The sequence below is a fragment of the Furipterus horrens genome, unplaced genomic scaffold, assembly GCF_987537825.1.
Source record: "Furipterus horrens unplaced genomic scaffold, mFurHor1.1.pri manual_scaffold_6, whole genome shotgun sequence".
In the NCBI taxonomy this organism is placed as follows: domain Eukaryota; kingdom Metazoa; phylum Chordata; class Mammalia; order Chiroptera; family Furipteridae; genus Furipterus; species Furipterus horrens.
Genome location: NW_028327176.1, coordinates 33347057 through 33361115, shown reverse-complemented (window position 1 = coordinate 33361115; position 14059 = coordinate 33347057). Strand labels below are relative to the sequence as shown.

At 40.2% G+C, this 14059-nt stretch overlaps 1 protein-coding gene across 4 annotated transcripts in view; it reads left to right on the top strand.

The window, feature by feature from the left end:
- The window catches only part of NRXN1 (neurexin 1), a 624294-nt gene that overhangs the window by 49544 nt on the left and 560691 nt on the right, over window positions 1–14059 (top strand). For all 4 annotated transcript variants that reach the window (XM_090281275.1, XM_090281274.1, XM_090281273.1 and 1 more), the window contains exons 5-6: window positions 2767–3148; window positions 4287–4477. In XM_090281275.1, the coding sequence (XP_090137401.1) occupies window positions 2767–3148; window positions 4287–4477 (573 nt within the window). The remainder of the gene's footprint in view (window positions 1–2766; window positions 3149–4286; window positions 4478–14059) is intronic.

Here is a 14059-nt window from a genome sequence, read left to right as displayed (position 1 = left end):
AGAGGCATTTTGCTAAATTCAAATTTTATTTCCACTAAATCTCTGGAAAAGACAGTGGATTTTTAAATCCTTATTACTTAAAAAATGTTTCTCCTTTAATGTCCTTAATTTTTTTCTTAATCAATATATGTATATAAGAGTAGAGGTAGCTACATTACTGACAGAGGAGTAAACACTGTAATAAATTCTCAGGGAAAAAAAAGTTTTTAAAAAGCAGTAGTTAATGTTTTCTTAGACAGAAGATAATGGCTTTCAGGTGCTAATTCTCTCCCCAGAGCAAGCATATCTGCCATCACTGTCAATGCAATTTATATACGCTTATTAACAAAAGAATGGGCTCTTGACCATGGGCCATAATGATTTTTTCTTGTAACTGGGCCGTGGTTGCAACACCACTATTTTACTCCCTTTTTTATTATTTATGCTCTGCATATATATCCTATTCCTTTGAGAAAAGAAAAAAGACATTATGTGCTATTTTTATCACTGAACTTCTCAGTCCTCCTAAACAAAATGTGTTTCACTATTTCAGAGCTGACAAGAACTTGGAAATTTGGAGTAATATTTAATTTCAAGTATTAGAAAAAAATTTTCCGGATATTCATTTTTCTATCGGTTGTTTCGTTAATGTAACTTTTAGAAAGGAATATGACAATTTCAGGATTGGGGTGGGTTCACTAAGTAAAAACTCAGATTTTAATATCTTGAAAAAGATAAAAATCAATACAAAGAGATGGTAAATCTCAAGTAATTTTTGAGCTTGGCATACTCTTCATTCTTTATGGCCTGTTAAGTCAATGTTACTGGTGTCTCTAGAGCTTTATATTTGAAAATTATTAAAGGCTAATTTTATTCGCTACCAAAGAAAGCATTCCCACAGACAGTATGGAGGTCATTGAACAAGAAAAATTAAGATGGAGAAAGAGATGATGTCATACAAGAAAGCAGATGATGCTAATGATTTAGTCATATTTTGCATCAGACAGACAACCAGGAGACATAGTGGGAAGGACGAAGGAGGACAGACAACTGTAGCCAGTGGTATTTTTTTGTTTAAAAAAAAAGTGTAAAAGTTTGCAGAGAGGTGATTGAAACAAACTGATGACTAAAAAAACAACACACCCAGGGTGACAGGACAGTTATTTACAGGATGCATCAAGGACTAATAAACTAGTAAGTAGAGTCACGTTCAGATTAGGGGAGAGATTTTTACCCCAGTAAGATTATAAGCATCAAAGTCAATTAAGTATGTAGATAATTTTTCTTGCCCAACAAAGAGTATGCCTTTTGTATTTTACTTATGGGCATTTCCTGAAAATGTCATCTAATATTTTACTGTCTTGATTAAAGAAATAGAAACCTGTTAAACTCATTGAAGGAGGTCACATCAATTGTTACTCAGTCTTTATTACCTAGGAAGAAGGTCCAGTGCATTTTCTCAGGGGCTGATACTGGAATTGGCTCTAATGAATATTTTCATTAATATCGTGGATGATGGGATAGGGTAAGCTTGATAAATTTTTCAGTTATGCCAAATTGAGTAGTAAGTTAGTTTCCAGAAGAACTTGACTGCAATTTTAATCACCGTTTTGAGTTTCAGAAGAAAGTGAATGACAGTTTAATTAGACAAGAACAAGATGCTGGGAGTGAATCACTAGCATTGATCAAGTACTTTATGCTGTGCTCTAAAAACAAGTTTACATCTTTTTATAAAAAATTGTTTTATCTTCAACCCTGCAGGTAGGTGCAATTATCACTCTGAAGGTAAAAGGGAACTCTGTTGGCCTTCAATGGGGTTGACAGAGAAATATGATGGATGAAGAGTATGGGGGCTGACTTGAATAGTGAATCCCTATGCAAATCTGCAACCAAGCTTTATATTCAAGTACTTAAAGAAGATTATAACTTTGATAATGTGGTCTAATTTTACTAGTATTCTTAAAATTGGACATGCCTTGTATTGGTATATTACGTACAATTTGGTCATCCAGAACATAAGTGCAAAGAAAATGGCATACAGCCAGAGATCAACAGAAATTCTACAGTGTTTGGGAGACTACTGTGATTCTAAGAAAAACTAGAAATTACTTAGCACTGAAAAACAAAGGTGAAAATGACATACGTATCTTCAAACACATTTTCATGGTTTTTTATTGAAAGAGTACTCAACAGCTCTTCATTATTTTACTTGATGACAGGAAAATATAGTCAATTTTTTTTGGAAGAACATTTCTTAAAAAGAAAAATCACCATAGTGCTAAGATATATCATTTCTACTGGGATGATTTAGGGCAATCATTACCTCTCATTCCTCCCTCTACCTACTTTCCTTCCTTCCTTCCTTCCTTCATTCCTCCCTTCCTTCCTCCCTTCCTCTCTTTCTCCCCTCCATCCTTCCCTTTTGTCATTTCTTCCTTACTTTCTTTTCATTTCTCTCTGTCCCTCCCTCTTAAGTTCTCTTTCTCCTTTTTTTCTCACTCTTCATTTCCTTTTTTTCTTCTGCTTTGTAAAAAATGTGTCACTTTGGCAAATGAGGACAATTTTTTAAGACTAAAATTTGGACAAAGATTGAAACCTGACATAAGAAAGTTGTATTATGTAATACAGCCTGGCCCTTTAACATCACTTCTGCATTTTTACTATATGTAATTGAATGTCAAGGAGGTATTTGGATTCTCATATCTTAAAATGTGATCTTGTTATATAATCATAAAGTTGCAAGTGCCTCCAGATACAGAAACTAAGGATAATTATCTTCCCCTTTAGGTCAAATGGCAGGCGATCACACCAGGCTGGAGTTTCATAACATAGAGACTGGCATCATCACAGAACGACGGTATCTGTCTTCCGTCCCCTCCAACTTCATTGGGCACCTTCAGAGCCTAACATTTAATGGAATGGCATACATTGACTTGTGTAAAAATGGTGACATAGATTACTGTGAGCTCAATGCCAGATTTGGCTTCCGGAACATCATAGCAGACCCTGTCACCTTCAAGACCAAATCAAGCTATGTTGCCTTAGCTACATTGCAAGCCTACACTTCTATGCATCTTTTTTTCCAGTTCAAGACAACATCCCTAGATGGACTAATTCTATATAACAGTGGGGATGGAAATGATTTCATTGTGGTTGAATTAGTTAAAGGGTGAGTATATGTCAATTCCATGACAAATAAAGCTTTGGGAAAATGGACCTCAATTTACAAAAATTTACATTAAGCAAAATGTATTGGCTTGAAGTTCATGGGCAGGGATGAATGCAGGGGAAGGGTAGTCAAATAATGTATTCATTTAAGTTACTGAAGTATCTTATAAAATGAATAGGAATGTTATATAGTCTTTTCTATACCTACATTTTCATATATGAGTTATTATATGATATGTAACTAACATCAAGTTTTAATTTATGCTAAGCATTCCATGAATCTTACATTTCAAATGTGGATTGCCTTCCCATTACTATGCACACTATAATTCTACAAAAGAATTTCTACAAATTTGTAGGCTAATCTGTGCTATGTTAAATCACTACATAAAGTAATCAAATTACTTGAGTTTTACAAAGTCCCATTTAACTCATGCTTAATTCTATGCCCAAGTTCCTTGAAAATTTGTAAAGATTTTTGTGAAATGTCTTTGAAATTGTGATAAAAGTTTTATGTAATTTAATTGATTTGGGTGTTCATTCAATGGGCTAGATAATGTGCCAGGAAATATATATATTTCCTTGCCAACCCAAGCATGTCTCAGATCCCACCAACCTCAAGCCACACAGATGCAAACACAACCCCAGGGGACATAGGTGAACACGTAAGCAAAATAGAGGCGTTATGAAAAGTCCCCCAGGTGGTCACATGCAAGGCTTAGCAGACCGTAGAGGGAAATTAGGAAATGTATGAGACATGGGGAGGATGTTAGGGCTGGGACTTGAAAGATGAGTGCACATTTCCTGAGAGAAATAGGCATTGAAGCTGGAGGGGAAAGCAGTGCAAGAAGCTCAGAAGAATTGCCAGTTTGGTGTGGTTAGCAAGAGACAGACAGAGTGGGTAGCAAAAATAGGCAATGAGCAGTGAATGATGTTTAACTTCCAAAATCAGAGTGTAGACCATGATTTAAAAAATTATTTTTTACCTTCTTGTTGTTTGAGCTTCTGTACAATTCACTCTCATGAGTTCTAGCAAGCATGAAGTCACCTGAAAAATATTGCCCATTTGTAATATCTAGTCTGACTCCATCCAAACTTCAAGAAATGAATACATTGTCCCACCTTCCCTTTCTTCCCAGGTACTTACATTACGTGTTTGACTTGGGAAATGGTGCTAATCTCATCAAAGGGAGCTCAAATAAACCTCTCAATGACAATCAGTGGCACAACGTGATGATATCAAGAGACACCAGCAATCTCCACACAGTAAAGATTGACACGAAAATCACAACGCAGATCACCGCAGGAGCCAGGAACTTGGACCTCAAGAGTAAGTGCACAGAGTCAGAGCAGTAGACATGTCCCCAGTCACCTGACAAATCTTTTGCTTCAGTGTGTGTGTGTGTGTGTGTGTGCACCTTCTTCAAAAACTGACCAGAATTTCATTTCCTGCACATAATAAATAATACAACACACAAGCCTTTGTTCCCCTTTTAATGTGGCAGAAACATGCATTTTAATAGCAGTTCAAAACATGCAACATCTAAGAATGCATGCATAATTAAACTATAAAGAGTGAGAAAAACGTATTGTTAGTTTGATATTATGAAGAAAAATAGGCATTGCAAGTTTATTGAGTCCCAGCAGTTTTCGGTTGATGTAGAGTCAAGGCAAACAGAGACATAAGGAGTGTTTTCAAGAACTTAGCAGTTTTCCTTCCTTGATGAGGTTTCCTAGATACTTACAGACCCTCTGACCAGCAGGGGTCTGAACCTGGCCCATACTTCTGTGCCTCTGACAATGAATCCCCACCACCACCACACACACACCAGAGGGCATGTTTCTTTTACCAGCTTCTAAGAAAGTCTTAGCAGGCATTTCCTTTCCTTATCACTACCTGATTTCTCAAGTGAGCAATACAAACTACTTAGAAAAGATGTCAATAATAGGAGAAAATAACAGAAGTTTGTATTTGAGTGGGCTTTTGTGAATTACTAAGAACATACCTATATATCTCATCTCATTTAACACTACAACAAGCATTGGATGAGGTATCATTAGCATTTCATTATGAATGTGGAAAACTTGAGCTTGGGATGACTTGCCCAGGGAAAAAAATTCTGCTGCAGTTGAGTAAAAACACAACCCCAGTTCTGACACACCCCTCCATTGCTGTTTCTGCTCTGTCCCAATGCATTTCATAGTCCTACAGGGGTCACTGGGGTCACATCTGTGCTTGGCAAGAGCTGTTCATTTACACTGATGAGATCCTTCCCTTTGATTCAAAAATAATAGGCATGGGGGAGTTTGGGAACTGGAAAGAGAAAATCCAACGGAAGTCTTTCTGGAGAAAATGTGTTTCTAAATAGGAAAAAAAGAAGAAAGAAGTGTTTCACTTTCTGTAATTGCAGAGTTTAATTATAATCCCAAGACTATTTGTCCAACATCTACAATGTGTGGTAATATGTGTCTCCCTCCTTTCAGAGCAGGCCTTTTGTTACCTTTGTGCCCACAAATCTAATAGCTTAGCTTACAAAGTACAATGAAATTCCAAGGAAACACTGTTTAACAGGCAAAACCTCTTTCTTGTCCCTGACTGAAGTGAATTGAGTGTGTTTTCTGCCCCTGGGTTATGGGTGCCCCTGTTCTGCACAGCGGGCTCAGGTAGGACCTGGCGAGGGAAAGAAAGAGACCGTGACATTCAGTGTGTTGGCCAAGCCAGCCACCAGTGCCAAAGACAAATGCTGTCTAGTCTGTGTAGGGAGAGGCCTCAGTGAGCATAAGTGAGTTTCACTAGAAACCTGCACGCTGTGTCGGAGACCAAAATGGCCTGAAAGGAAGCTGTTCATGGTTGTTTGAAGTGGGTGACCTGCAGAGACCTGCCCACAGTGGAGTGCAGAGAAACAGGGCAAGGCACTGGGTGATATATCTCATGGGACAATCAGGTCCCTGTCTCTGAGAAGTAAAGATTTGCTTATCGTTTATTAAAAAAAGAAATGGATAAACATTTTTAAAAAGAAAAGATGTTTAAAAAAAAAAAAGAAGCAGGGGTGATAGGAGGTTGAAGTTGTAGGGTTGTTTCTGGTGTGGGTAGGAAGGACCTTTCAAAATCTAAACTCAGAACTGAGTTTTATTGAAACATTGAGTGTTTTATGACCCTGAATATAAGAAAGGCTTTATCCATGATGAGCAACAAAAATTGAAACTATGAAATGAAAATAGCATATTATATGATAGTCAGAAAATAGGTATTGAAATATGAATGCATTTGTGTTTAAAAAAAATTTAATTCGAGGTGAATCTGCCAGGAAAATACAGCAATTCTATATTAATGACTTTTACCTTGTTAAGTTCCTTATATTTACAGACTCATCAGAGTATGTCAAAAGTGAGAGCGAGTTCCTGAAATTAAAAATTAAAAGCCAAAGTTGTGTGCTTGTAAATTAGACGTGTGATCTAGTGCCAACAAACCCCCAAGAAACCCTCTTGCCATCTGTGTCCTCGATTAGAGAGACCATGGTCATGGGGCATGGCATTTCCTAGCTTCTGTCATCTCCACCTTTTGGCACGTGTGACCATGGCATTGGCTGGGTGACTGGTATTTACGAGCACTTACTCTGTGTGGAGCAGAGAGCACCATTGAGAAGAGGGCAGTAGGGTTCCTGTAATGAAAAGCTTTCTTTCCCTTGGAGAAGACTGAAGTTAAGAGAGTATTTAAAGGAGACCCAAGCCCCGGCCAGTGTGGCTCAGTTTATTGGAGCATCATCCCGTAACCAAAAAGTTGTGCATATGATCCCCAGTCCAGGCCCCTATGGGAAGCGACCAATTGGTGTTTCTCTCTTCCCCCTTCCTTTCTCCCTTCCTCTCTCGCTAAAATCAATGAAAAAAAAGAAAATGTCCTCAGGTGAGGATAAAGGTCACAAAACAACATGGTGCTCTGCCAGGGCATTGAAATTAATCTGAGGGTAACAGGAAGACTTTTAGAGGAAGGAATGTTTAAGGGGTAGCAGAAGGATGGTGAATAACAGCAACTGCTCCTTGTTTTTCCCTCCTTCCTGGATGCCCACTGGAATTAGGGGGCCTTATTCATATAGGACAACATCTATAGGAACCTCTCACCCTGAATTGAACAGCATTGTTTTCTTTGCACACTGGTTGTGTAAGATTCAGCCACTCTCAATGCAGGAAAAATGAAAGCTGATGTATGTTGGGTCAGTACCTTCATTTCATGTGTATTTTGCCTAAGAGCTGTATCTTTATAGGTTTTCAAGAAAATTATCAGATTTACTCTACAATCCTCTTGAAATCACTGCATCAGTCTTTAGTTCTTCTCAAATGAGGTCAATCAACTTAATCATATCAGAGTCATATGGTGGGATTTATGGAAAGCAGATTTCTGGACCCCACCTCAGACAGACTGAGGCAGCAATCACTTGAGAGTGATGTGCAGGGAACAACTGGTATCTGTATTTTTCAAGAGCACTCACTAATCTAGACACTGTGTTTTTCAAAATCCAGAAAAAATACAACATCTATGTTGAGGCCAAATTTAACTCACAGTTTAATTTTAGTACAAATCTTGGTTTTGCCTTTTTCTTTTTTTCCCCTAAGAATTTTACTTTTTGTTTGTTTGTTTGTTTGTTTGTTTTGTTTTACCAGTCTTGGGCTGAGGTGATATTGGATGCCTTGAGATTATTTCAAGTGTTTTTATTTCTCATGTTACCATTCCTTAAAAAGACACTAGAGGGCAGAAAAAGACAAATACCATATGATTTCACTCATATGTGGAATCTAATGAACGCACTGAACTGACTAGGGAAATGGGGACAGACTCGTAGATGGAGAGCAGAATGACAGCTAGTATAGGGGGTAGGGAGTGGAGAGACTGAGCAAAAAGGAAAAAGGACTCAGGGACATCGACAACAGTGTGGTGATTGCTGGGGGGAGGGGGTATAAGGGGACTAAAAGGTAATGTAAAAAAAAAAATACAATAAAGTTTTAGAAAGACACTAGAGGGCAGCATATGGCCACAAAACTTGCCATCTGGCAGTCAGCAGTGGGAAAACCTCAACAGGCTCCTTTTGTGCTAGGAAGCAGAATTTCTTTGTTTTCCACCATCCCAGATCCCTGTTAGCCTTTATAATAATGCACGATTTAGCCCGTGGCTCTGTTTCATTATACAGAATGGACCTTACTGTAGAAATTCGACAGCTAGGGAAAATGTATCCCATTCCTCATCCTGACTTTGAGAGATGGTCGGAAATGGGCAGCAGTCGAGTGATCTTTCTCTGAGAAAGAATTCTATGCAGGTGACCTTGTTCAAATTATCTTTCATGACACTGCCGGGTTCTCAGGGGGTTGTGTGTCTCTCCCTGCTGACACAGTTTTGCTTTCATCTTTATTTCCCAGCTGTTTGTGTTCTATTCCCTCTGGCTATTATGTACAAGCTGCAGCATGCAATGAAAAGAGCAGCATAAATTTGCTCTCTGGAATGAATTTCTCGCACAGCTGTACTTCATCGTGGGACTTCTGAGTCCTGCCCCCTTCAGAGAGATAAAGGGTCTATGTAAGGCCTCCTTATGTCCCTTCTCTTGTTTATATTTGGCAGGTGTATATGCCTATATGTGTATGTGTATGTATATAGTATATAGGAAGGAGCGAATATCTATTGATTCCCTATTAAATGCTAAGTAGATTTAAATAAGGTTATTTTATTTAATCCTAGCAATTACCCAGGGATTAGAATTGAGGTCAGTCTTGCTCATTCATTAATCTAGTTCAAGAACAAAGATAGGGAGGAAGAATCATCTCTGGCCTCCGTCTTCCATGGGTATCTTTTTTACAGCATTACTTGTTAATCCTTCAGCAAATTGAGGATCATTTATTTGACAGGGAGGGGAGGATAAAGATTTCCAGGTGATTAGAACACAGTGCCTTCAGGTGGCCACTTAGCGAAACTACTTAAAAGTTAGTAATACATGTACAGGCCTCATCTAGGTCAGCCCAGGCAGAGCTTTGCCGTTTGTTTTTCCTGTCAGAACTCAAATTCCTTGCTCTAATAAGGGCTTGGAGCAAGCGCCCCCCCTTTCCGCCTTCCCTATCTTATCTCCTCCCTGTTTACCACGGTCACACTGCCCATTATCTGTTCCGGAACCTTTCTCTTATCCTTCCTTAAATCTGCCTGGAAGCCGACACCTGCTATTGTTTCTCATGCTATCAAGCATTTCCCTAACCAGAGCTTTCCTTTCAAGTGTATTCGATTTCTAAGCAAAAAGTGAAAGGTAAATGCAGGCACACCTGCTTGAGGATGTAGGGATGTACTGTAGTAGGGTTATTTTTGTTTGTTTCTTTTGTTTGTTTTTCTAATGGAAGGCAAAAGCCTCCACCTGCAAAAGGAATAGGACTCCCTTGATAACTGCTGTGGTCTGAAGCCCAACCTGCGCTATCTCGGAGCTTTGCCTGTAGTATTCTCGCTCTTTTCACGTTCATCTCACACTGTGTCTATTACTCAGTTACCTCCCTGCTCAATCCTGAACGTAACACCTATGCCCCTATTTTCTACCCTTCAGTCTTGCTGTTTGATAAATTGTTGCTTTGGTACTTTAGTGATCCAGATTCTACACCCAAGTCCTGATCATGTTTCAACATGCCCAAGTTTTCTCTGTTCAGCCATATGACAATGGTAGCTCACTCGCTCAAATAAGAAACTTTAAAAGAAGACGCTGACTTTGAACTTGGCCTTGGAGTAGGGGAAGGCACTTAGAATGGAGGCAAGCTCCTGTTGTCCCCTTGGTTAGGCTATCTTTAGTAGTTGATTGATTGATTGATTGATTGACTGACTTAGTTTGTAAGGAAAAGAGATTTTCTCAAGTTACCTCAGTTAATGGGAGATTATTTTAAGAATCCATTAGGAAGTAAGAAAGACAGATCCTCTCAGCTGCTGAGCCGTGAGACCACACGGAGAGTAAGAACTTTGTTTTAATAGCCATCGTGGAATCTCAATAGCAGTCCTCTCAGGGGTTCCCTTGGTTCCGTATATCCCCTGCTCCCTAATTCAGTGCTTCCCCCCCTCCACCTTCTTGCTGCTGTTCCTGCTCCCACTATGATCATTTCTCCCTCTTCTCTTCTCTGCTTTCTGGCTTCTCCTACTCTTGCCCTCTTCTGCCTCATGGCTTCTACGTACTCTACGTACTGCTTTTGTTCCTGGGCGTGTTGCCTCTTCTGCCGACTCTCCTCTTGGGCTCACTTAGAGATTCCGCAGAAGACACCGTCTGTCTACCACGGTGAGTGGACCTGTCTGGAACACAACTCCGTGGGCCTTTGCCCTGCTCCTGCTGGTCTGGCTCACTTCTATGTTTAGATATTTCAAGTCCCTCCAACTCTATCAATGGAAATTTCTTGCGCCAGCACTCGGATAATTGATCTTGGAGGCAATCTGGTCTGACCCATTCCTTTTGCAAACAAGGGACATGTGCTCAGGCAGCTAGTCAGTGTTTTATGTCTAGTCTTTTAATTCCCATGTCAACACTTTTTACAATAGACCAGGGAAAACAAGTTTTATTGCCCATATTTACCCCAAGTAACAACCAGTGAGAGCCTGGAGCAACATTCTGACAAAGAATCTGAGACCTTCTATGGACTCACTGGAGAAGACTGTTCCTGCGGTTGGCCATGAGTGTGTGATGGAGACTGTAGGTCCTCTGTCGGCTTCTTACTCCTGGTACAGTTGCGATGGCCCCAAATTTTCTCATTTGTAGTTGTTTGCAGGTAGGTGATGCAAATGTTTAAAGCCCCAATGCTGGTTTCTGCTCACTCACAACATTGGCTGAGCTCTGACAGCTGTAGGCCTTGGGTTGTGTGCCTAGAATTGGTAAGAGGAGGTCATGTACCAGGAAAAATAGCTTTCCCCAGTCCTCCCACAGGGAAGTGTGGGCTCCTGGAAATCAGAATCCAGGGCTGAAATGCCTTTCAGACTGGTGCCAATTTACCATGTCCCAGTGGGCCAGTGATTACATGAGCTGATCTCTTAAAGCTGGTGGTAGTTATGCTGTGGAGAAGAAAGTGCTTGCAGGTGCTCCAAGCTGGGTTCTTCAGAGTCAGGTGACTGCTCACAGGATCACACCCTCATTATAGCTGGATCTCCAGTGCTCATCCCTCTTCCTGGCGTGCCACGAGTAAAGCTGCGTGATCTTCCCTGAGTCAGAGATTCCCTGTCAGGAGCTCCGTATGCCAGAGCCATCTCAGAAAGCAAGCTTGGAAACGCCTCTCTCGCTCAAAACTATAAGTCTTGGAGTTTGTGGGGTTCCTAGACCTACCTCTCTCTCTTTTTTTCTGAGACAGAATTAGACAAAGGTCTTTGTGGTACAAGAAACATAAATCCTTTCAGACTAACTTAAATTAAGAAAAAGGGGGAGGAGGTAGAATTCAAGGACCCAAGAGAAAGGAAGAGAAAATGTGAGGCTGGACTTCAGGAAAGTTGTATTCAGGGAAGCTGATGGCATCCACAGGGACTCTGTGCTGCCTTTTCTCAGCTTCCCAATGAGCACCTTCTCGTTCTTCTCCCTCTCTGCATGATGGCTTTCTCGGGCATTGGCAAATTTGGCCTCCCTAGACCTGGCTTTCCACCCCAGACCAATTCAGATACCCAAGAGACACTTGTTTGAATTTAGGAGTCCTAGTTCCGTGTTCTTTGGAGAGTAAATTTTGTTGGAACACATGTTGTTCCTGTGGCCGGAGTGGGGAGATATGATACTCTGGATTTGTCTGAAGAAATACTTGGACAAGGTACTTGGAGTATAAGTAGAGTCATCAAAGGAGCCAAAGGTGATCTTTAAGCTGCTATGCAAAAATCAGGGGGGTGGGTTTCCTAGCCCTGGGGCAGGGGTTGGAGGTAGGGGCCACAGTCATCAAGATAATGGAAAACTAGGCATTGCAAGGCACCAAATGTTCAGGTGACTAAAGTCATAAAAACAAAATTATTTTGTGGGTAGAGACAGAAACTGTGTTGATCTGGGGTCACAAGCAATACATGAAATGCAAAAGCCACAAGCAGAAGTTAGAGACTTGCTGGAATTCACAGGAACACAGTGGGAAGGAGAACACTAGATTTGTATCCTCTGTGGAATTGGAAAGAATCAAACCAGGCACATCTTGGTCTATAAGGGACTGAGAGGCCCTGGCTGAAATCTGTGTAAGGTAACAGTTGTTCATTATAGATCCTCAAAGTATCACTGTTATTTTCAGACATTTGTTCCATTTAGTTTGGGTTTAGTAATAATATGACTCCCACCCTCTTTCATTGTGACCTCAAAGAAAATTGGTTTCTACCCCTGATCCTGCATATTTCCTCTTGGGCCCTGGGGTCCAAACTGGAATGGACTGGAAAGCTAGGTGTGCCTGGTAGAAAGTCACCCCCACTACTGCAGAGATGCTTCAGAGCCAATTCCGACATCTTTTCTCATGCAAGAAAGCACGTTTTTCATGGCACTGTGCTGCTCTTGGATCACTGTTTTCATCCAGTGCTAATTCAGAGGAACCACGTTAGGTGAAGCAGGCTTTCTTGTTAATGCCACATTCATGTGGTTTTCTATGTCTGCTTATAAAAAGGGCCCTTTCTTGGCCTTTGCAATTAATTATTGTAGTTTTTCTTAAGAATAATGCAAACACTGGCTGCTGTGGCTCAGTGGATTGAGAGTCGGCCTGCGAGCCAAGTGTTGCTGGTTCGATTCCCAGTCAGGGCACATAACTAGGTTGCACGTCAGGTCCCCAGTTGGGGGCGCAAGTGAGAGGCAACTACACAGTAATGTTTCTCTCCCTCTCTTTCTCCTTTCCCCTCTCTCTAAAAATAAAATAAACAAACAAAAAAACAAACAAATAAATAAATAATTTTTATAAAAAGCTTGAGTGGATGTTGAAATTTATTTAAAAAAAAGGAATAATGAAAGAAGCAATAAAGTATTGTCATTGAGGACACAGGCTTTGGGGTCAGACAGACTTGGCTGAAATAGCATTTCTTTCATGTCTTTAGGCAAAGAACATCACTGGTATCTTCGCCAGCATCTACCCTTCACTAAGCATTAACTGAGAAATTTAGATATTATCTCTTTAATTTTCATGACAAACTGGTGAGGTTGCTGTACTTAGGCCTCTGATACGGATGTTGAAACAAAGGTAAGGCTTAGAGAGGTTAAATATCTCACTTCAACAGTAATGTTCGCAATATTAGTCATAGGAAGTATTTTAACCATTTCTGAGGATTTATAACAGCCCATACACTATTATAAATATTTTACACATGGGATCTCATTTAATTCCCACAAAAATGCACAAGATCAGCCAGTGTGTTCTTTGAAGCTCAAGTGTTTATAACAGGGGAGACTCATAAGGCCCACCTGCCCATGAGAGGTGTTGGCAATATTTAGGCTTCCTCACCATAACTACCCTGGCACAGGTCAGCCGATCTGGCATTCCCAGGATTTTTGATGGTTGCTTATTAACACTCCTAGCCAGGCTGCACAAGTTTCCCTCCTCCCTCTCCTTCCCTCACTGCCATGTACCCCCTCCCAACGCACACACAGTTAGATCTCCCATCACTGGTTGCTTTTAGAGTTCAGTTACTTTTACAAGACTGCTTCAAGCCCTTTAAGATCTTGCACTAATGTACTATTTATACTCTACAGCATACCTTTGGCATTTATGAATTGAACATGCATGACTCCATCTATTTGGGAGAAACTTGATGGTCTGTGACATAATTATTTGTACTTCTTCTGGGCTACAAGTTTGAATCATGCACAGTGATGGTGGTTTGCAAAACTGAGTATCTTTGTGAGAGAAATTGTCTTGTGGTCCAACTTCTGTCTTTGTTTACTATTCAGTTATATTAAACTACATTCATTAGTGTCATCATTGT